The sequence below is a fragment of the Mus caroli genome, chromosome 3, assembly GCF_900094665.2.
Source record: "Mus caroli chromosome 3, CAROLI_EIJ_v1.1, whole genome shotgun sequence".
Lineage (NCBI taxonomy): Eukaryota > Metazoa > Chordata > Mammalia > Rodentia > Muridae > Mus > Mus caroli.
The window spans coordinates 82284583-82307940 of NC_034572.1; the positions used below are offsets into that span (position 1 = coordinate 82284583).

General features: G+C 48.7%; 1 protein-coding gene across 2 annotated transcripts in view; it reads left to right on the forward strand.

Moving 5' to 3' along the window:
- Positions 1 to 23358, forward strand: part of Kcnn3 (potassium calcium-activated channel subfamily N member 3) — a 159788-nt gene that overhangs the window by 32118 nt on the left and 104312 nt on the right. For both annotated transcript variants that reach the window (XM_021158361.1, XM_029475592.1), the window contains exon 2: positions 12218 to 12313. In XM_021158361.1, coding sequence (XP_021014020.1) covers positions 12218 to 12313 — 96 coding nt within the window. The remainder of the gene's footprint in view (positions 1 to 12217; positions 12314 to 23358) is intronic.

Consider the following 23358-nt stretch of genomic DNA (forward strand, 5'->3'; position numbering starts at 1 on the left):
GGTGGATTTCTGAGTTCGAGGCCAGCCTGGTCTACAGAGTGAGTTCCAGGACAGCCAGGGCTACACAGAGAAACCCTGTCTCGAAAAACCAAAATAAATAAATAAATAGACAACCAGCTCCTCTGGGTGGTGGTGGCACACACCTTTAATCTCAACACCCAGGAGGCAGAGGAAGATGTATCTCTGTGAGTTTGAGGCCAGTCTGGTCTATAGAGTGAGTTCTAGGACAGCCAGGGCTACATAGAGAAACCCTGTCTCCAAAAACCAAACCAACCAACCAACCAACCAACCAACCAACCGACCAACCAAACGAAAAAACAAAACCCCCAACAAAATCCCAAGAAACAAACCAGCTAGTCCCAGGATCTGCTGGGCAGCAGTTCCTCGGGAGATTTTTGAGTGTTTAAGCTTGGAAGGTTCCCAGGAGCAACCTTCACGGGGCCCCAAAGCTGTGGACAATCTACTGTTGCTAGACAGGGACACGCTCACATTGTGGTTTCTTTTAGGGTAGTTTCATACCCATTTGCCGCGCAACATTTAGTGCGCATGTGCACGGATGTGTAGGCCACAGCTTCCAAAGCACAGACTCTTCACCCTAGTTGTATTTCTGGACCGTGGAATTGAGACAGCTTCTGTTCCTCCAGCCTGGACAGCTTTGTTGACCCTTGTTTCACTAGTGTACATGTCGGGACCCAGTTCCCTTCATGGCAGATTCTTGAATGTCCCAGAGCGTGTCCCTTGGATGTCTGAGGAATGCTTCTTAAAGCCAATCGTGGATGCACTCATGAATGTGGGCGATGTCTGCTTGGTTCATCACCTTGATTAAAGATCAGGAACGGCTTGTCACCGTTCTTTGGGAAAGCCATATTTTCAGGTCCTAGCTGGAAAAGAAGCGTGCAGGGGATTGTAGGGCGGAAATCCGCTGCCTGCAACTCCCTGATCTCCATAGAGGCGGGTGACCACGTGACATGTAGCGAGCCTTCTGGGCCCTCAGATAAACTTGATTGATCTGGTTGGGTGACATGGCTCTCGCAGTGCCCCATTGCCGGCAGTCATGGCAGTCAAAGCAAAAGGTAGGCAGGCTGGCAACAGTTTGGTGCCAGAGGACTAGAGAAGGTAGCATGAGTTTATAGAGTTTATAAAGGTACCATGTTCAAGCCTATTAATAGCCCGTGTTTGGCCTCCGCCGCTCTGTCAACATCATCTATCACATTCAAACAATTGAAGAGCCCATGCCAAATGGTTAGGAGTTAACAACTCACGGCTGGGCTGAGTTTCTGAAAACAGAATTTCCACTTCTTATGCGGACTGAAATGCCGATTGTTCCCCGCCGACTGGTTATTTTTCCAGACCATTTCCCTTTATTTATGTTTAAGCGGTTGTGTTTTTAAGTGAAAGGAAGATGGAGAACCTGGAGTAGGTAATTGTTATTTCTCTTGATTTGCCCTTGAATGAGCCATCAGAGAAATAGTCCTTTTTCAACCTTGTGATGAGAACACTCAGAAGCTGGGAGGAGTCAGACAGGACCGTGCCCTTTAGGGGCGGGTGTTCAAGATAGATGCAGGAAGGACAGGGGAGGGAGAAATGGCAGCCCAAGCTTTGGGAGAAGGGGACTCTTGTCCCCTTTTCTGTTTTGACTGGGGTGGGAGGGAGCTCTTTCTGGGCCTCAGTCTTCTTATCTGTAAAATAGGGAAGCTGGCTTAGCCGATCTGAGGCCAGTGGCTGACGGCAGGTGTGTGCTCTGCGGTACTTTTAGACACTACAAGACTCACGAAATTTCTGAATGGCTGAGGAAACTCACTGGCCACAGCAGAGAAAGGAAAAGGACAAGGAGGAATAGATTGACCGCTGGAGAAAGCAAACGACTAGGTGACAGGCCTGGAGGTGGTTTCTCTGACAGGGATCCAGGCTTTTGCAGAGCGGTTGAATTTAAGAATGGCTGGATGGACCACCAGATGAGCCTGGCAGCTCAAGCCTGGATTTGAAGGTTGCCCTAACACAGGCTGATTTTTGCTGGGGACAAACCAGCCATCCTGTCCTCTGTGTCCTTACCTCAAGACCTGGTATGACTGTGTCCTGAGAAGGGGAATTGTCACAGACCCCCATGAGGCAATGGTCAGAGCATCAGCTTAGCACTACACCTAAGAAAACTAAGATCAGATTTCTGAGAAAGTCGGGGCCTTCCCAAGTGTCTCTCAAAGGCTGTCTGGAGAGGAAGTGAGCCCTCAGTCTCTGAAACCATCAGTCAGACAAAGCCTAGATGACAACTGCAGCAACTCTCACACAGAGAGCAGGGCTGTGTGGCATTTATTTATTTATTTATTTATTTAATTTACATTTCAAATGTTATCCCTTTTCCTAGTTTCCCCTCTGAAAATCCCCTATCCCATCCTCTCTCCCCCTGCTCACCAACCCACCCACTCCCACTTCCCTGTCATGGCATTCCCCTACACTGGGGCATTGAGCCTTCACAGGACCAAGGGCCTCTCCTTCCATTGATGTCTGACAATGCCATCCTCTGCTACATATGTGGCTGGAGCCATGAGTCCCACCATGTGTACTCCTTGGTTGGTGGTTTAGTCCCTGGGAGCTCTGGGGGTTCTGGTTGGTTGAAATTGTTGTTCTTTAACCCCTTCCACTCCTTCCTTCCTTTCTCTAGCTCCTCCATTGGGGACCCTGTGCTCAGTCCAATGGTTGGCTTCAAGCATCTGCCTCTGTATTTGTCAGGCTCTGGCAGAGCTTCTCAGGAGACAGCTATATCAGGCTCCTGTCTGCAAGCACTTGTTGGCATCCACAATAGTGTCTGGGTTTGGTAACTGTATATGGGATGGATCCCCAAGTGGGGCAGTTTCTGGATGGCCTTTCCTTCAATCTTTGCTCCACACTTTGTTTCTGTATCTCCTCCCATGGGAGATGCCAAGATTCAGGAACTCCATTATTTATGGGTATGACCATGTGTCTGGTGATACCTCAGTGATGATGTTGATTCCATCCTCCTGGGGTTCTTTCTTAAACCCCAAAATAGTAGCTCTCACCTCTCACCTGTATATCATAATTGGAACTTTTTAAAAAGTCGGCAGAGATTCTGAGTTCATTGTTTTGGGTGGGGCCAAGGGCACTTAATCCTAGGACCTGGGTGATTGTACCTGGTGGAGTTGCGGCCCACGTCCAGACTCATGAAGAGACACAGTCCCCTTGGCTCACTCTGCTTCTGAAAGGTACAGAGAGGTTTGCAGTGGATCCCTGCCTTAGCATGCTGGAGCTCATTTGCTTGCGTTTATCTCGTGTCCAGAAGGAGCCTTGGTGGCTCCCTTTGCAGCAGCAATCGAGCTTTAGGAAAGCCCTATCCTGTTGTGTCTGCCTCCCACATGACACAGTGCCCGGCACAGGGCATGCACACAATACTAGTTACAACCCTGACTGATGGCCTGTGTTCTAAGTGTGGCAGGAGATACATGACAAGCAGCACGCTGCAGAGATTTCCTGCTTTGACAGCTCCTTTCTGCCCAGACCTTGTAAAGGAAATCATCTCCTTAATCAGAATTGTGTTTGTAGCCGAAGGGGCAACTCATGGGACTTGATATTTGGAGAGCTTGGTCTCCAAAGTGACCTTTTCTTGTTTTCCTTGGGGTACCACAGTGGGAGAGCCAGGCCTGAGGAGGATCGCTGCCTCTTAATTGGTGTTCTGGTCATCATGCTGGCTTCACCAGACAATGCTTGGCCACCCTCTGTTCAGAGCTGAATGTCCTTTCTATTTTCACTACATGATGTCCCTCAGACATCAGGTCCTATGTCCTTCTGGAAGTGACAAAGTAGAAGGCCACAGAGAAATGCCCTAGGCCAAACTGATTTTATGTACTTTAGTCCAAGAGGCTGGCTTCCTTAACTCGCTAGCATTTCCTGTCTTTCCTCCCCCATGCCAGCCTGGGCCCGGGCTAGACTTGCAGGAACAGCCCAGACCGTGAGCCCTGACCTCAAGCTGTCATTGTTAACATGCCTCAAAAGCACACAACCTGGCTGTGAGATTCCCTCCAGACACTATGCTATGAGAGCACAAGTCTTAAGAGTCAGGCCTGACTGCCCAGGTTCAAATCTTACCCCATTCCTTCCCTGTCTAAGGACTGTGGTTGAGTGACAAGCTTCTTCTCAGCTTCAGATCCCTTTCTGTAGCGTGGGACCACACAGCAAGCCAGTATGGGACCCATGGCAAGTGACCTTTTGATCACCCTCACCCCCTGCTTCTTGAATTTGCAAATCCAGGACAGAAGTGTCTACCTGTTGGCACATCTTTAAATTTTGTTCCCTTCTTTGAAATAGTATTCAGCATTCAGCTGATATTTATGGACCTACTAAGCACTGGACAGCATTTCACATGTGATGACATAGGAATGAATTTATTAAGAGATGCTACCCTCTATGGCTGATACTCTGGCTGGGACAAGCAGTGGTGAGGGTAGTACTGACTGGGAAGAGATTCCTGTGCAGTCCCAGGGAGTGTGGGACCAGATCAGGTCCCTGGGATCATCTTAGGCAGGTAATGCTCCCAGCTGAGAAGATGAGTGAGTCAGGAGGTAGAGAAGGTGGTTGAAGAGGGCACAGCAGGGAGGGCTCCAGGAAGCTCTCTGCCCACGATTAAGGTCAGACCCCCTCCTAAGCTGGAAAGCCTGCACATAGTGGCCCTGCTGAGCCTAGGACTGAGAGGAGAGAGTGTTCCATTTGAGGCCTTCTGCCAGGGCACTGTGCCTCAGATGCGCCCCAGGAGTGGGAAAGCTCAGAACAGATGTGTTACATATAAAGGAAGAGAGTCACATGCACAGGTCACTGTGAGGTTGAAGCCCCTCTGTGGCCACTGGAATCTTAGACAAATGGTTTCAGGAAAGGTGTCTGAGGCTTAGAGCCTAATCAGGCTAACCCACACCCTCAGAGGTTACACCCTGGAGGAAGGGAATGCCCTCTAAAATCTCATTGCCTATGGATAAGGCTGCAGGCTGCAGCTCACTCTCGCCCAAGATGGAGGCAAGGGCTGTTCAGACACCTGCTAGTGCCACCTCTCCTGATTCTAGTCACTCCCTGATGACTAAGGCCCAAAGGAACCAGGTCTTCTCTCAATTGGAGCTTCCTGCCCTCCAGACCCCCCTGCCAGTTGCCTCTGTCTCTTCTCACATTTGGCTGTGGGCGGGACGAGTGTGGAACAGGGCTCAGCTGGTGGGCAGGATTCAGTCTCAGTATACTGTGACAACAGTGTTCTGAGGCTCGAGGCAGGGCTCAGCCCAGAGTCTGGGCGAAGCAAAGGCTCAGTAGTCTGTCTGGTTGAGTGAAGGAGCATGTATGTGGCCTAGTGACAACCCAAGGCATCTCTGAAGTACCAAGGACAGGGGTGCTGATAGTGGAGCTTGTCACTGGGACCGATTCATTTTTCTCTGCTCTGGGTGGCAAGAGGAAGTGCATTTGACTTAAAAAATAATGTGGAAAGATAACCTTTTCTTTTTTCACTTGTATCTTGTGTATGTGAAGGAGAGCAGGGGAACTGGAGACCCTGAGAGGTTAAGGCCCAAGGAAGGAGCTGGAAGCCCAGTGTCTCAAAGGCATGACTTGAACCCTAGTCTTTGGTTGTCAAGTTCTATGTTATAGAAAGACATAATAAAAACCTTCTCATTAGTTCCCACACTAACAATAGAAACCACTCTTTGCTCTGTTGAGAAGACAGAATGAATGGGATCTGGAGCTGGCCATTTCATACCCACAACTTAATTCCTTACAAAAGAAATGTTTACAAAAGGAGTTTTCCTATGACCCGTATGTGTCCTGGCCTATAGCCTGATGATATAGGCCATCGAGCACACATAGCTAAATGTCAGGGTTTTGAATTCCAGAACCTTCTTTCCTTGGAGGTCTGAGGTGTGCCCAAAGCCAAACTTTTAACTCGCCGTAGCAGTGACTACTGGTCACTCTACAGCAAGTCTAGAGCTGACTTCCAAGCCCTCTTCCTGATGAAGTCCCCAGGGTCTTAGTTCTGTTTCTCAGACCTGTGCAATGCCCAGCGACCATCCCTACCCACTGTGATGGTGGCATCAGATTCCCCTGTTCTCAGGAGGGCAGAATAGAGTGGGCTGAGCCTTCCCATGATTCCATTCTGGACCATGAATACCTACAATGGGAGGGGACATCATGCCAAGGATGCTGGTAGGCCCAGCATGACCTCAGGTGATCTCATGACCCCGACGACCTCAGGCAGCTACACCTGGGAGGAAGACCAGCTAAGGTCTGATGGGGCAAGATAGTGAAAGTTCAGAAGGCAAAGTCAGGAGAAAGGCACAGCATGGAAGCCTGGGAAAAGGAAGGCTAGGCTAGGTGCAGAACCAAAGCCCAGGTAGGGAAGAGAAGCCGGGTCTCCCTGGAGATCAGCAGCCAGGAACGCTGACTTCCCTGCCAGGGGACTGGGGGCTGGGGAATCAGGGAAGGAAGGCCTGGCTTAATCTGCATAGCATTAATTAGCAAGAGTGTCTAATTAGGACAACCATTACAGACCTACAGTACGAAGCCAGTGCTGAATATCAATCAGTCTTGGAGCGGTTCCATGAAATTGAAGCAAAGGTTGACCTTATTAAACAGAAAAGATTTCTAACTCAATTATTTCCCCAAGTCAAATGCACCAACTGAGGTGAAGTCAGGAAGGCGCATCAGACCTTAATTCAAGAAATACAGGTTCTGGGTGCTATCACCTTTCTCCCTGAGGGCTTCTAACGAGTGACAGGAGTCATGAATGGGCCATGTGCGTGTGCTGCGTGCTCACATGCACAGCCTTGGAGCTTATTACCTTGGCTGGGGAAGGAGCCTGTGCATCCTTGTGCTGGGGAAGCTTATGTTCACTTTGGCTGGTGCCCTTACCTGACTCTGTGCATCATCTTCTGCCTGCCTCCCTTTCTCAATGTTCCAAACAATAAAACACATTAAAAACTTCAAAGTCTCTGGGAAGATCTACTGAAATCATTACAATTCTGGCCTGTCTCTGGAAGCTACCAGGCAGGCCAAGAGAGCAATTTATACCGCTGGCTCAGAGGCCTGGGAACCACTCTATCACCCTGTGCACAGCCCCAGAAAGGGACCCAGCAGCCATGAGCAGCTTCTCTTTGAGTCTGGAGGCCAGTGGGGCTCAGCCTCAGGGCAGCAGGCTCACAGCTTGAGAGAAAGATGGGTCTAGGTGGCAACATGGCTCCCTCAAACCTCCTGACTTTGCCATTTTTTTTTTTTTTTGGCTATGCCCTTTGACAAGTTAGGCTTCTTGGAGCCTCAGTTTCCCTGCCCCTGAAAGAGAGTCCATGATGCCTCCCTTGCATGGTAGGTGCCTGTAGCAGCAGCAGCAGCAGCAGCAGCAGCAGCAGCAGCAATGCTTTGTTCTAGATTACTATCAGTGGGTAATCACAGACCTGAGAAGGGCTGCCTCGTGTCCAGGAACAGGACAGGGACCACATTGTAGGAACATCTCCAGGAATGTGTCTTGGTCTCCTACCCAGCCATTCGTCTCTTGTGCAGCCCAAGGCTCCACTGAGGTAACAAGACACACAGTCTCACACAGTACCTGGGACACTGAAGGGCAGGGTAAGTAAAAATCTGGCAGATATCTAAAATCTGAGTTCGTCGCATGACCTTGGAGAAGTCACTTTAACAACTCTCCAACTAGTAGCGTTTCATCAGTAAAATGGAAACATTAGGTTCTACCAGAGGTGAGATAAAATGCGTGCTAGGTGTGTGGCTGGAGGTAGTACGTGATCAGCGTTCAAAGAAGATTAGCTATAAAGTGCTTACTAAGCGCCTCTTAGATTCAGGGTATCAAATAGGTGATGGGACCATATAGTATAAGTGTGTTATGTGAGTTAGGTAGACTGTGAATCCATGGAGTAATAAGACTGGTCTGAAGCTGGTGCGAGTCCCTAAGCCCAGCCCAGGGACTCAGAGGCTGAAGCTCCCAGCTGGCATCAGTTCGAATCTCCCTGCTCAGGCTGAGAATAGTTACAATTCCAGCCTGACCCTAGGAAATGGGCGTGAGTAAGTGAAATGGAGTCTCAAAGCCCGGAGAAGCTTAGGTGGTTCATCCCTGTTGCAGGGATGGACCTGAGGCTTGCATGGGCTCCTGCTGTCACCCGTGGCAGAGTTCATGTGACAAGAAAAGCTGGATCTCTTCACTGCACAAAAGCCTCTTACTGGCAGTGCAGGGCTCAGATTTTGAAAAATAAACTTGTCAATAACAAAATGCTATGTCCTTATTAATAATTTGAGGAGAGAAGGAACATGGTAAGAAAATGCCCTACAATGCAGAATATTGATATTTTTCACAATCTTTTTCTACATGGGAAATTTCAAAAACAATCAGAACCATGCTACATACACAGTTTGGAGCTCAAAGTTTTCCATTTAATATTCCATCACAATTTCTCTCCATGTCTTCAGATACTCTCTGTCTTCAGGGATGTACTAGTGTCCATCATTGGGTGTCCTTAGATGGTCTGAGCCGCTTGCACATCCATGAGCCTGTAGGACTAGACGGATATAAAAACGACTCCTGATAGAGTGCCGGAGAGGTGGCCCAGCCGTTAAGAGTGCATCCTGTTTTTGCAGAGGACCTGAATGTGGCTCCCAGCAGCCACATCGGGAGATTTACAACTGCCTGTAACTCTAGCCGGGGATCTGACTCCCTCTTCCAGACTCTGTGGGTGCTGCACTCATGTGCACCCCTCTTACATTCAGATTCTAAGACTAAAAGTAAAATCTTCACATATAAAAACACCCCTGTGTATTCTTCGTGCTGGGGATTATTTCTTTGTTTTTAAAAATGCAAGGGAAAAAGGTTGATCAGTTGATCATGGGACTCCTCCCAGCCAGCGAGTCAATTTTAAGGCCCCAGATGGAGTGGGTTGGGGCACAGCGGGTATGGCAGGTGCCCCACCATGTGGTGTTTGGTGACTAATTAGTCAGCTTGTGTCATTGGTGTCACCCGGAGGGTCATGTCAGTGGAGTTCAGGTGGAAAAGAAGATAATTCAACATTTTAGCGAATAGAAAAATGTTCTAGATCCAGTTAGACTTCCTTGACATATTTCCCAGGGGATGAGATCTCAAGGCTGTATGTAACTCTCCATTAGTCCAGTGTATAGCTATGTCTCTCTGCAGGCTGATGCTGGCCCAGCAGGCTGCATCAGGCAAAACCACTGAGCAGCTGGGAGCTGCCTTTTAATAGAAAAGCAACAACTTTGAGAAGAAATGGAAGAGGTTTAAAAGAGAGGAGACAGCGTCTGGCCCCCATCCTTTACCTCTTCTCTTGAAAATGATGGAAACACACTTAGAGGTTGACTTTAGCTAATTTCTGCCAAGAACATGAAATGGAGGTGGAAGTGTGCCACTGGTCACAAGTCATCCTGGAGTGGGTGTGATGCTCCCTACATGCCTCTGGGCCCCTCTGACAAGGACCTTATGCTCACTTCTGGCCGGAAAGCACTCTGAACTGTCCCAGTTCTTTCCTGTAGAGAAATTCATCTGGTCTCACATCAACCTCGTGTCCCTGAGCTTTCAGCCTCCCCCCTCCTTTTTTTCAGCCCCAGCTAGGTCTGGGATCATCATCAAGTAAGCTTTCAAAGGTTGGAACCTTCTGGAGGGTCAGAACTGTGTTCTATTTTCCTTGGTGCCCACATTGCATCAGCAAAGTGCCAGGACTCACCGAGACACCCTTATATACGTGAGCTCAAGGAGGTACTCTGGGTACTCAGTACTCTGAAGGTCATGGAAGATGCTAAATAGGCTCAGTGCTGGGAACGGAACCTGGGACCTGTGTGACTATTACTCCTCTACCTCTGAGCTACACTACCACTGAGTTATACCCCTAGCCTTTGTCCGCTTTTGGGTAGTATAGAATCTACACATTTCTCTACAGCTAGATCTTATAGCGCAATTAAGTGAGAGTTTGTGCAAGAAGACAAACTGAAAACCTCTGGTGGGTGGGGCCCTCCTGGTAGGCGGGGCCCGCTCTGTCTGTCCCCCCAGCATGGATCACATGGTAGTGTATCCAACAGGTACTCAGCAGGCAAGAACTGGTTGAAATCGTTGCAAAAATTAAATGAATTATAACTTGGGATGCTGAGGTAGGAAGATGGTGAGTTTATATAACCAGACCTTGTCTCAGAAAACAATAAAATGGGGTCTTGGGGAGATGGGGTCACAGGTGAAAGCAGGTGCCACTGAAGCCTGAGGATCTGAGTTCAGATCCTGGACCTCACATGAAGGTGGAAGGGGAGAACTGACTTGCAAAGGTTGTCTGTTGGCTTCCACGTGAGTGCTGTAGTGCATGCACATGCCTGCTGTTACCTGTGCACATCAACAGATGATACAAACCCAAACACACAAGGAACCAAAGTGTGAGTGAATGAACGCATGAGTTATTTCACTGGTTCTCCCTATGGCTCCAGGGCTAATTTGTGCCTGGCATAAAATTGGTCTCAATAGCCATATCAAAGAAATGAATGCTGGGAGGGCTAGACACACCAGAGAGAGACCAGCTTCCGTTCTCAGTCCACAGTGGGTGGGGGAGAGTGTCAGCATGGGCACCTGCAAGTCCCAGATTCAAGGATCAAGCTGTCCCCTTAACAGTAGCTGCCATATTGGACCATAGAATCTTGCTTTGCAGGTCCCAAATACCTTCACCTCTGCCAGCAAGTGATGCCTCCCTCCCTTAAGTCTTCGCAATTCTCCCATAGTATCATTTGGCAATTAATCATGTCTTGCTGTTGAAATCTCTTCCATTGTTGTCTTAGTTGTTTTGGCTTGAGACATAGTATTTGTACACCTTCATGGGAGTTTCATTAGTGGCTTGGGAACGTGTATTGGTGTGTAATTATCATATCACCTTGATCAGCACCCCCATCACCTCAAACTCTGTGCAGTTCTATGTGGTAAGAACCTTGGTCCTTTTCTAGTTGTTTTTGCAATGCACCATGGCTGCTTATAACCATTGCTGCTCTAGAGAGAAAAATAGAGTTATAGTCTTTATCGCCTGATTGGGTTTTGGTCTCTTGTCTTGATCTGCCATTTGGGTCTTGTCAGGAGCATCCCTGTCTCCTGGTGGAGAGTTGGCCTGGAGCAATGAGCAGTGATCTGGCCTGGGGGACTGAGGCCCTGGCTCTGAACTCTGGTGTAATACATTCACCAACCCCCCCCCCCCATGGCATTCTATACAGTTGGGGTGAGCAAAAATTGGGCATTATTGATTAGCACTGTTTCTTTGGTCTTCCTTGGCTCTCAGACCATGTAGAGAGCCCACTTGGTGGTCCTTGGAAATGCTGCCTGACCTCTCAGCTGCCTTTGCTCAGGGCTCTTCCTGTGTTCCTTTATGACTGGAGGTAGCTCTCCTTCCAGACTCACCCCACTCAGGAGTGTGGCAAGCCCTAACTAGATGTTCTGATGGAAAGGGGCGAACAGTACTGACAGCCAGCACTCACTGAGCCAAGCTGCTTCAGGTACCATTGATGGTCATGCAGCTCTGAGTAGCTGGGGCAGGTTCTGGACTCAGCAGACAGCCAAAGAGCTTACACACAGACTATAGGCTCTCTAAGTCACCTGGGCTGAAGTTGCAGGGAGCATCCTCTGCCCTGAGCAGCAGGCCACCACAACCTTCCCCTGCCCTGGACCTCTTTTTGCTCCTTTGCTGGCCCCTCATCCAGTGACTTTTCTGCTGTTCTTGTCTCCCTCTCCTGCCCTTGGCTTGAGCCAGGGGACAGAGCAGCTACCAGGGCATTCTGATTTATTCCTGATGGAGCTCTTCCTGGCCAGAGACAAAAGTGACCTCAAAATCTTCTGGATTGTGTTACGATAGAAACACAAGCTGTCATGGTATGGACACCCAAACCATATAATAGTGGCACAAGAAATAATTACGCCCATACGACTTATGAGTGTGGAGGCAAATATTCAACACAGCAGTAACTAGAATCTAGTCAGGTATCACGTACATAAAACCTTGTGCCACAGTGGGGTCATTCTGGACAAGCAAGGATGTTTTCTCCTTGAAAGCAAAGGCTCACAAGGGGCAGCCCGGGCTCAGGCTAACTGCTCTACCCTGCTCCTAGGAGGAACTGGGGATGGTTTGTCCTCTGCCCTGCTGTTTCCTGTTATACCTCTTCCATGTGCTGTTTCCCGCCTGGCTCCCTAACTCTCTTTCCCTCTCTCCTGCAGGATTCCATGTTTTCGTTGGCCCTGAAATGCCTTATCAGTTTATCCACCGTCATCCTGCTTGGTTTGATCATCGCCTATCACACAAGGGAAGTACAGGTATGTCATTCCCTGACTTCAAGTGGTAGCCCATCCCTCTGCCTCGGTCTGGACTGAACCCGCCCATCCTCAACCCAACTCGAGTGGCCCCACAAGATGGTGTTTGCAATCTTCTCTTTGGGTCCTCATGGAGGGTGTCTTGAGGCTACCCTGTGACCCTCCTCTCGGGTGACCTCATAAATAGGCATAAGGCTTCATGATTGGGGGCTGTGTGTGGGTGCACACATACACGAACACACACACACACACAGTGCCTCAAACACCAGCAGGGAGCCTGCAAGTTTTGAATGTGGAGACTCCTCCTTTGAAGACATCAGGCTGGGATGTGCCTGCCATTTTCTAGCAAGAGAAGATGTAATGTGTGATGTGGTTGAGGTAAGGCCTCTATTTCTGGCTGCCTAGGGTTGGTTCAGTACTCTGGGAAATGTTTCCTGGACATCTGGGTATTCACCCAGCTTGGCTGGTTATATAGGGAGGTTGGTTCAACTTGAACTGAGACTGAGGCAGGATTGAGTGGACCCCGGCATCCTCTTGTGGCAATGAGTTGTCACCCTTCCCCCACCCCCGGGGCCTGCAGACTGATCTGCTCACTGCTGACCCAGGTCATCCAAGATATCCAGATGTTTCTGATCATGTGTGTGTGAATCTGGATACTCCCCCCACCCCACCCCCCATCCTCTGGTCAGAGGAGCATGGACAGAGTCACATCTGGGCAGCAGGAAGAGACTGACAAAGACCAGAACTCAGGAGTCAGAAAGACTGGGGTCAAGTCTTGGCCAGGACTTCTTCTTGCTGTGTGTTTTTGGCTGGTCCTGTGACCTTTCTGGGTCTCAGCCTCCTCACCTGGAACAAGGAAGTTTTATTCAACTTTGCTGGGCTCCCTGTGAGGGTAGAGTAAAAAGGTTGTGTGTATGTGTAAATGCTAGCTGGCATGCTGGTAAGCTTAGGTCCGTTTGTTCTCATTGTCCTGACACAGAGATATCATGGGGAGCCTCCCTGTCCCTGGGTTCAGCTTCTAGCCAAGTTCTGGAGTTCCTGTGGCTAGATGGGATGCGGTGGTTTTTACTGTAGGTCTTCTTCTGGCCATAGGAATCTCAGTATGTCAGTGGCATAGGACACCCATTTAGAGGCTGGACTCTAGTGTTTTGCAGTCTTGTGTACTTAGATTGGGCTATACTTTGAGGGCCGAGTACAGAGGTTACTAGGCAACTTTTTTCATAGCGTTCTAACTGGGCAAAGCTTCTGGACTCAAACCCAGACCATGGTCCAGCAAATCTCTGAAAGGAGCCAGTAGCATAAGTGACGATGACCAAGGGACCATGCCAGGATGGAACCTTCAGCATCGGCTTCAGCCCTACCTGGACCCAGCTGGACGGGGTTCTGAGGCTCTCCAACCTCTGGGTGTCCTCATGTTCTCATCTGAGATGGGCTGTGTGGGAAGCTGTCATAGAGGCCAGGTTGAAAAAGAAGAATCAAAACTCAGCTGGACCTGGATTGGGAGGAGGGGCAGTGGGCAGTTTCTAGCACACGGAGGTCCTCCCAGACACCTCTCCTTTCTGCTCCAGGCATTGTGAGGAAGGAGCAAGGTCTCTGCTTCTCTTCGGGTCAGTCCTCTTTCCTGCTTCAGGTCCACAGACCTGACATAGTTCAACTGCAAAGTGCCTCTGGTCTTGGGGGACAGAGCCATGCTGCTGGCAGACCCTAGTCCACCCTCAGCTTAGGACCAGTCTGTTTCAACCCTAACCACGCTTTCTGGGTAACTTACGTTGTTGGCCCAGCACTCACAGTTTTAGAGAAACAAGGAGAAATGGGTGGCTTTGGTCTTTTTAATTGATATTATTTATTACTGATATTGATTTAATTATATAATTGCTGTTATGAGTTGTTCTGGGATGGACCACAGGCCCTGGGCTCATCTGGCCAGTGTTCTGCTTCTGAGCTACACTCAGACCAAAGTAGTGGCTTTGACTCCTACCTCAGTCACTGCAGGCTGGATGACCTTGGATGATAATAAATCCTCAGTTTCCCACCCAAAGAATGAGAGTCCCACCATCCACTCTGGTGAATTTTTAAGGGCGTGGGGATGGTACTGGGAACAGTGTGGTTTCTAGAAATGGAAACCCTGCTCTCTTTCCTGTTCCACACACAGCTGTCCTCTAACTTCTAGCTGCATTTTGGAATATGCCAGGTGAGCCAGCCTCATGGCCACTAGCACTGCTGCCCAAAACTGCAAGTGTCTGGCTCTCCTCCTGCTGTGGCTAGGCTCGGTTTCCATGACGTCGTAGACCCTCATTGTGCTGTACCCACTGACTCCCAAGGGAAGTGACAGTGTCTTCACCTTAACACTCGCATTCTCCCTACAGCTGTCTGGGCTGTCTCTTGTCTCCTTGAAGGGAATCGGAATGGTTTGGCCCCAGAGAGCCAGCAAGAGAGGTGTTCCCATCTGCCATCACCTGGCCAGACTACAGCTTTCTGCATGATGGCTTTCTCCATCACTTCAGAAACAAAGAAACACAGATGTCGTTAATATTTGCATTTCCAAAAATATACAATGCCTGACAGAGAGCTGGGATAGAAGGTACTGGACTGAAGAACTCTTGTTTCTAAAACTAGTGACATCATGATTTTGCGTGTGGTCCTGGGCCTCAGTTTCCTTGTCTAGTTATTAGGGTCCTGGTTTTAAGTTATCCAGTCTAGGTGTGGATGCTCATCTTTCAGGGCCCTGGTTACTGAGTGTTTAGGGAGGAGCTGTCCCCTGTGTGACTGACAGAGAGTTTCCAGGGGGAAACAATGGAAATGCCATCCTCAGGGCAGGCCAGCCGCTGCTGCGGTGAGCAGGGTGGGAAGGCTGTGGCTGTGCCATCTCCTAAGGCCACCTGCCTAGCACAGGGCCTGCTGGGCTCTCTGGGTGCTACAGTAATGGCCTGGGGAGGGTCCCTACCAGTGACAGCATGCATTTAGAACACACCCCATTCTGCAGAGAGGAACTTGCTCTCAGCCCCACTCCTGTCTCTGGAGCATCAAGGACAGAGCCAGGTTGCCATGTGGTCACTTCTGTTGTTGAAGATGCTCACCCCGCCTCTCCTCAGCCTTCATCTTTTGTGGCATTTTTAGAGTGGAGCTTTGAAAGATTTAGGTACCTTTTATCCCCAGGCCAGTGTATTCTGAGAAGAAAGGAAAATGCAAAAGCTATGCAATTTGGACCTTCACTAAAATGTAGCGGGAAGCCATACTTGTTCATAGACAATGCACTCCTGTGTCATTATGTTTCAGATGCCCTTGGTGCACCCCTGCTTAATGCGGAAGGCACTGGGCTTGGCTGCCCTCCTGATAGCTGGCCTGCCTCTTCTCCACTGCCCATCCAGCTCCATTATTTATTCAGCAGGGGTTTAGTGAGGTCGCTCTGTGCACAGCCAGTGAGGCGCTCTTATCCCTAGAAATTCTGACATCACCATCGCTTCTCCGAGGGGTTGCCAGCCTCAACTGTGTCGGATGCTGTCCTTGAAAGCAGGCTTTCTTTTTCTTTCTTTCTTTCCTTCTTTCTTTCTTTTTTTTTTTAAAGATTATTGTTTATATGTATATTGTTTATTTACTGTTATATGTAAGTACACTGTAGCGGTCTTCAGACATACCAGAAGAAGGCGTCAGATCTCATTACGGTGAGCCACCATGTGGTTGCTGGGATTTGAACTCAGGAGAAAGCAGGTTTCTGATAACATGGAGGTCAGAGCAGCCCAGCTTGGATAGAGGCCAGACTCTGTCACCTTTTAGGGTAAAGGTATATGGTAGGTGACCTTTAGGGTTTTGTTTTGTTTAAACTCTCCTTTACTCTATTTCCTTCTCGAAAAATCAGACTAGTGGTAGTCCCTACCACAAGGACTGCTGTGAAGAACAAATTTGAGCATTACGAAAATGCTTCAGCTCAGATAAGGGCCTATATGTCTTGCCCACAGGGTGGGAAGGCTGTTTGTCTCAGTCACTGTTCTATTGCTGTGAAGAGACACCAAGACCAAGGCAACTCTTATAAAAGCATTCAAATGGAGGCTTGCTTACAGTTTCAGAGGGTTATATACTCCATTATCATCAGGGTGGGGAGCTGGGCAGCTCACAAGGCACTGGAGCAGTAGCTGATCTGAGGGTGTGTGTGTGTGAGTGAGAGAGAGAGAGAGAGAGAGAGAGAGAGAGAGAGAGAGAGAGAGAGAGATATGCCTGGCATGGGCTTTTGAAAACTCAAAGCCCATGCTAGATGACAAACTTCCTCCAACACCTCACTCCATCAAGGCCATACCTTAGACAAGGCCACACCCACTCCAACAAGGCCACACCTCTTAGTTCTTCTTAAATAGTGCCTCTTCCTGATGACTAAGCATTCAAATGTATGGGCTTATGGGGGGCATCCTTATTCAAACTCCACAATATCCCAAATAGAAGTCATAGAATAATCAGAAGCCCAGGAGTGGAAACTTCAGTGTCTTGTTCAGAATGTCTCCAGGCTAAGGTCTCGGACAGTGCTGGGGGGCGGACAGTGCTGGGGGGGGGTGCTCCATTGCGGAAGGTGGGCAGGCCCAGTGGCACCTGTTTGTCCTGCTAAGGAGCTTTGAAAGGCAGTAGCAGGAATCACTGAAGACTGCCAAGCTGGAGGACATTTACATTTTAGACATGCTCTCTGCTAGCGAGTGTTAGAAGAGTCAATTTTAGAGGCAGGAAGATAGTTAGAAGCCGGTTACAACATCCAGGTGAAGGACAGTGATGCCTGACCAGGATGAGTACAGGAATGGGGACAGAGGAGGGAACATGTGTTAGAGAGGCTGAGAGAATGGAAACGACAAGACTTGGTTACCAATTAGGGTGGTTACTTTCTTGGCAGGGAGAGAGAAGTCTCCCAATTGCTTGGATAACTCAGTGCTGGAGAATGCCATTCATTAAAACTGAAAACACAGAAGGAGGTCAAGGTGGGATGGGTGTTGGGTTCTACTCTGGCTTAAGAGGGGGGGGGGGCTCTGGCTGTCTCCAGCGTGGGAATGGGAGCTAATGATGTCGAGTAGTTAGGGATGGATGTGCAGGGGCAGTGAGATAAAAGAAGGGCGCAGGGCAGAGGCCCCAGAGGAACCTTGACAGGTGATAAGTAAGTGGAGGAGGAGCTGCTAGGAGACTGATAAAGATTACAAAGAGGGAGGACAGGAAGGCAGCCTTTGCATCTGCAGTGTGGAGGGCAGGGCTGAAGAACACACTGTCCTCGCCTTAACTTATTCCTTGTCATGACAGTCACTGGGAATGGCAGTGTAGGTGAGGGGGCAGACTGAATGGGTGGCGGCAGGGAACATAGGTGGTCTGTCTGCCTTTGCAGACTGTTGGTGGGCTACCAGCAAGGAGCCAGCTGAAAGGGAGAGGGGATAAGCAGGGGTTACCTTCTGATCCAGGAGCCTGCAAGAGAGGAAGGGTAGAGAGTCCCAGGGAGGAGGTGCTGGCTTAGGCTTGGGGTGTGGACAGCAGAGAGAATTCACATCACGAAGCCCCTGGATAGAAGCTGCAAGCACCATCAGTTACAACTTGTGTTATTTCATTAGCTGACTCAGGGGGACAGGGTTTATCTGCTCCCTGTCTGGGTCTCACGGAAGCCTCTGCACACTTCTTTAGTTTCCTCCAATGTGACAGAAACATAACGATAGTGATAAGATATGAGTCTTCAACTTTATGAGTTTGGAACCCAAGGGACCCAAACTGGAGATTTTCATTTATTAGGTATATAAAAGTGGATATTTTTTATTAAATACCAATAGGGTTTTCAGAAGTCAAGGAACTTGTTTAAAATTATAGGCCATAAATTATAGTCAAGAGACAGCTCACATTGTAAACAGCTCACCCACTGTGGTGCTGTTGTCCAGGAGATCCAAGCAGCCTCCTGGGTGATCACAGTGCACTGTCACCAAGACACAATGCCTGTGATACAGGAAGTGTCGCTGGTGCATACTCTTTGGGGTCCTTTTGCTAAATAGGTGAGTGGCATCTTCTCATCAGGGGACAGGCAGACAGTCCAGTCTTTCTCTTTGCCCCCCTCTTCCTAGAGAGAAGTGAACTCAAATCACATTCTGAACTTAGAAGGTGACCTGGCCTTAAGAGGAAGGGTGTGACAGCTGCGTTCTGAACTGATGTCTCTAAATTATCGAGTTTACCCACATGTGATTTGTAACACTGAGCCAGAATGCCCATCTATTTACTTAACGCTCAGAGCTCATTCTACACCCCTGCCTCTGGGATGTGTTTGACCACCACCTTGAGCCAGCTGACCCAGGGTCTTAAGCACCATAAGAGGAGGCATGAGTCCACGTGTCAGGAAGGAAGAAGCAGTGGGGCATGTCTCCTAGAGGGGCTAGGTCTGTTTCCTAGGGAGGTGAACCTGGGCGCTGGAATCGCTTGGAGCAGGGACCTTATGTGTAAGAGAAGAGCTGGTCTGGAATTACACAAGAAGAGGAGGAAGAAGTTACGCCTTTCTTCCATGGGAGCTAGAGGCTGTCCGTCCTTTCTGCAGATACACCATAGGCAGTCCTGAGGGTGGAATTCCTGGATGCTTGATTGATGCATTTGAAGTACTAATTCTGGGGCTGAGGAGATGTCTCAGTAAAGTGCTTGCCAGCCAACCATGTGGACCTCATTTTAGGTCACCAGCACCCACACAAAAGCTGGGCTCGGTGGGTTTGCAACCTCTGAGGGGTGCATATGTGTATGTATATGTGTGTGTTTCTCCGTGTCTGTGTGTAGAAAGGTAGATCTCTAGAGTTCATTGGCCAATCAAGTTAGGAAAATGTAAAAGCTCCAGTTTTAGTGAGACACTGTTTCAAAGAATAAGGCAGAGAGGGACTAAGAAAGACAGCTGTCTTAGTTAGGGTTTCTACTGTGGTGATAAGATGCCATAAGAAGCACCTTGGAGAGGAAAGGATTCATTTTGTTCTACAGCTTATAGTTCATCATCCGCGGAGGTCAGGACAGGGGCTCAAGGTAGGAATCTGGGTGCAAGAGCTAATGCAGATGTCACGGAAGAATACTGTTTACGAGTCTGCTCAGCCTGATTTCTTATACCATCCAGGACTATCCATCCAGGGGCAGCACCACCCGCTGTAAGATGGGCACATTAATCAAGAAAAATGCACCACTGGCTTGCCCTTGGGCTAGACTTGTGGGGGAATAGTTTTCATTGAGGTTTCTTCTTCCAAAATGACTCTAGCTTGTGTCAAGTTGACACAAAAAGTACAAAACCTAATGTTGATCTCTGACCTTCACATGCATGTGAACACACACACACACACACACACACACACACACACCCACACAACACATGAAATGAATTCCGGCTCTGAGTTCCTGAGATACGAAGAGCCTAGTTTCTCAGCACGGCTTGGTCTCAAGGTATCAGTCCAATCCCAGTGTGGTCAGCACAGAGGAGACCAGGGCTCAGGTGGTTCTCAGGGGAATCCAGCCTGACAAGAACATTCTGTGTGGCAGCCTCTTCTGCCAAGTGTGTGCCCATCTCCTGTTCCACTTTCATTAACACTGCATTGATAGATCACAGTACACGTGAGAAACAGAAGATGGGAGAGGGTGTTCCAGGGACTCAGCGCGGTGCTGTTTATCTTGGGGTCAGCTTGTACTTGGTAGGGCTGGAGAGAAGGAAGCAAGAGAGGAGAGCCTGCCATGAAGACACCCACAAATGCCTGTACCCCAGCATTCAGGAGGAGGCAGGAAGATCAAGAGTTGGAAGCCTGGTGTGGGACCATGTCTCAATAAAAGAAGAAAGGAGAGAGTGAACGTGAGAAGGCTAGAGAGCGAGGAAGCGAGAGAGCGAGCAGCAAGAATACAGATGCTTGTCTTTGGCAGGGGACCAGTCCACCTTCTTTGAAGATAGGAGACTCAGTGGCTGGCATGTGGGCAGTGCCTGGGTGGCGTTGGTTGCACTGCGCCTAGCTGGTGCTTTATAATCTGGGAGTGTCCTCACAGACATGCCCCTTCACCATCTTCACTTTTAGCCTGCAAATCCCTCCTCTAGGAACTGTCTCTGGACACCTCCAGTCTCCAAGCCAGGAGCCTGTCTAGGCTGTGACTTAGCATTAGCTCTTTGCCTACTGCGGCGTGCCTGATTGGTAGATGGTAAATGCTAGGTTTAGTCAGCCCCACTGTTCTAGATGTGGGCTCCATGGTGATGGAGACTGTATTGGAGCTAAGAGATGTCTGTCTAGCACATAGTGAGCCTCAGAAAGAGCGGGCTGAACAGTGAGTGAGTGAACGGAACACAGATGCGGTCTTTCTTCCTTCTGTGGAGAAAACTCATCTCCAAAAGACTGGACTAGTCTCAGTCCACAGTGCTGGGTTCTGGCTCGTGAATTTTGTATCCCAAAGAACAAAGGTCTCAACAGGCTACTCTTGTGAACTAGTCTTGCCCACTGCTGCTCTCTAGTCCTCTCTGCTGCACTCTGGTTAGCCTTCCTCATGCCCCGGCCATGAATCACCATGGTTACCACATCAGCCCTGATGGTCAATTTCTATGTGACACTGTGTCTTTATTTTCTAAATATTTAAACACTCGAGTTTAACCCTTTTGCCTCATAGCTGGCTTCCTGCCTCTGTTCCACTCAACAGGCATTAAGATGCCTGCTCTGCCATGATAGCAGGGGCGAGGGGAGGGCCAGGCTCTATCTTGGCTGTTGGTACTGATCTCCAGTTTTGTCTCTGGGAAATGGGTATCCTGAATCATACTGTTTCCTGACAGAGTGTGTGCCGTGCTTATTAAAGGTATAAAAACCCATATCTGGGACATGTTGAGACTTGTCCCAGCCAGGATAAACAGCTCTAGACTTCCCAAGTCCACTTGCTGTGTGCCATTGACGATGCCTCTTTAATTGTGGGAGAGGATGAATGAGGAGGTGTGTGTGTGTGTGTGTGTGTGTGCTCTTTCACTTATGTGTGGCCAGAAGTTGACAGTGGATACCTTTCTCTGTCATTCTGTTGAGCCAGGGTCTCTCATCGTTTCCCCTAAGCTGGCTGGCCAGCAAATCTCCAGAACGCACGTGTTTTGTGGACTTACAGGTGCACATGGCCGCTACACCCAGCTTTTAGGTGGGAGCTGGGGATCTGAAGCCAGGTATTCACGCTCGACGCTTGGACAGCATGCAGGATCCTCACAGAATCATCTCTCCAGCCCTGCAAATTCTTCCTGCCAACTCTTCCAAAATCTTCCGGGGGCCCTGGGTGTCTCTGTCCTAGATCCTGACGGGGCTCCGGGGCAAATTAGTTTGGGAGGAATTATGTTTGTAAGTGGAAGGTGACTTCTCCCTTTTCTTCTCCCCTCACTGGCTTGAGACAGGCCCCAGCACCTGAATATAGGTTGCCTTGGAAACCACACAGTTGTCTTCACCCTGGGCTATGTGAAAGGAGTGAACATTGGGTGTGCTGTTCAGGAGGCTTCAGCAGTGTAAAGTGTCATCATACCGCCAGGGGGACTGAGCTAGTGTGAAGGGCCTCGTATCTGCCCCACCCCAGGGATCCAGCTCCAGTGAGCTCTGTGCTCACAGGATGTAATAGCCTGTGTCTGGAGTATTGGTCACTGTATCCAGATAGGCTACCATTAGCTCAACTTTATTTTCTTTTATTTATTTTTTTGTGGTTGTAAAGTAGATAGATCAGGCCAAATGATCTTTGGGGCTTCTGGTTCTGTGAAGGTACCACAGCTGAGGGACACTTGATGACTGGGAGATAAAAACCAGAAGGAAAGTGGCTGAGAGCTTCAGAGGACAATGAAAGACAGTGCGTGGTCAAGAGGCTCCTAGAGGGGCCTATTTGAACAACCTCATCTTTCTCTTAACAGCCTTGCCTCTTTCTCAGAAGCAGAATTGGACACCTAGCTAATGGCCTCAATGTTGAAATAGAAAGCCATCAAAATGACAGGTTTTTTTTTGGGGGTGGGCTCTGGTATCTTGTAGTTTAAAAGAGACTTCTCTCAAGTCTTTTCCAAAACCAAACTGGCCGGCCTTATTCAAAGCCTTGAGAATGATCACGGTATGTGCCCAAGCTCCTCTATCGCTCAGTTCCAGCCTCCTTCTCCAAAGTCCCTGGGCAGCGAGCTCACATCATGAAAAATCTGTCTCTGACTGTGGGGACTTGCACATCTGAGGCTTTTTCAGAGTTAATTCATCCAAATTTGTATTGCTATGTTGTGTGTATTTGTTTATTTCTTCATTTGAAGTAGCTGGGAACTTGTGGCTTTACCTTCCTCAGCCTCCTAAGAGCTGACCTGATTTTCAGGCGTGTGCCACCATACCCAGTTATCTTCCTCCTCTGTTTATTTGGGGCTATTAATATAGGGGTCCCACTTAGGGCTGAGCACTCAGTATACATTGATTCTCAGTATTACGACTAAATATTGATCTCTGCATTAACTGTGACCACTGCTCAGAGAGGATTCTCTGGCTAATGTTAAGCACAGCACTACTCTATGGATCTAAGCATAGATATTTGGAAGATAGTTTGACAGCATATCATTTAGTAAAACAACAGTAACAGGTTTTCCCCTAGGGCCTGTGACCTCAGGACTCATGGACTTTGGACCATTTTACAGCACCAGGCCTAGATTCTTTACTGTGAACCCAGTCTCAAATCCAACCCTAAAGCAGCTGGTTACATCTACAACCTTTGTGCCACTATTGCACTTGTGGGCACATCTCATCCAGCGGATTGGTACTGTAGCATGCAGGGATGGCCTGGCTGCCACCTTCTGGCATGATGAAAGTTAGTCAGCAGGGGGGGATGTTTTCAAGTTTGCCTGATTTCACTATGTCCTTTAACAAAAGTATGTTGTACCTTCTGCAATTGGGTCTTTCAGTTTAGTTTTTCGGGGAGGAACAAAGAGCTATGGCAATAGCTCGGGTTGTATTAAGGGCCTTTGGGACCTTCCTGACCCCATAGGGAAGTATCCTATACTTGGTACTGAGATTTTTATTTTTATTTATTTATTTATTTGCTTGGTTTTTTTTTTTTTTTTTTTTTTTTTTTTTTTT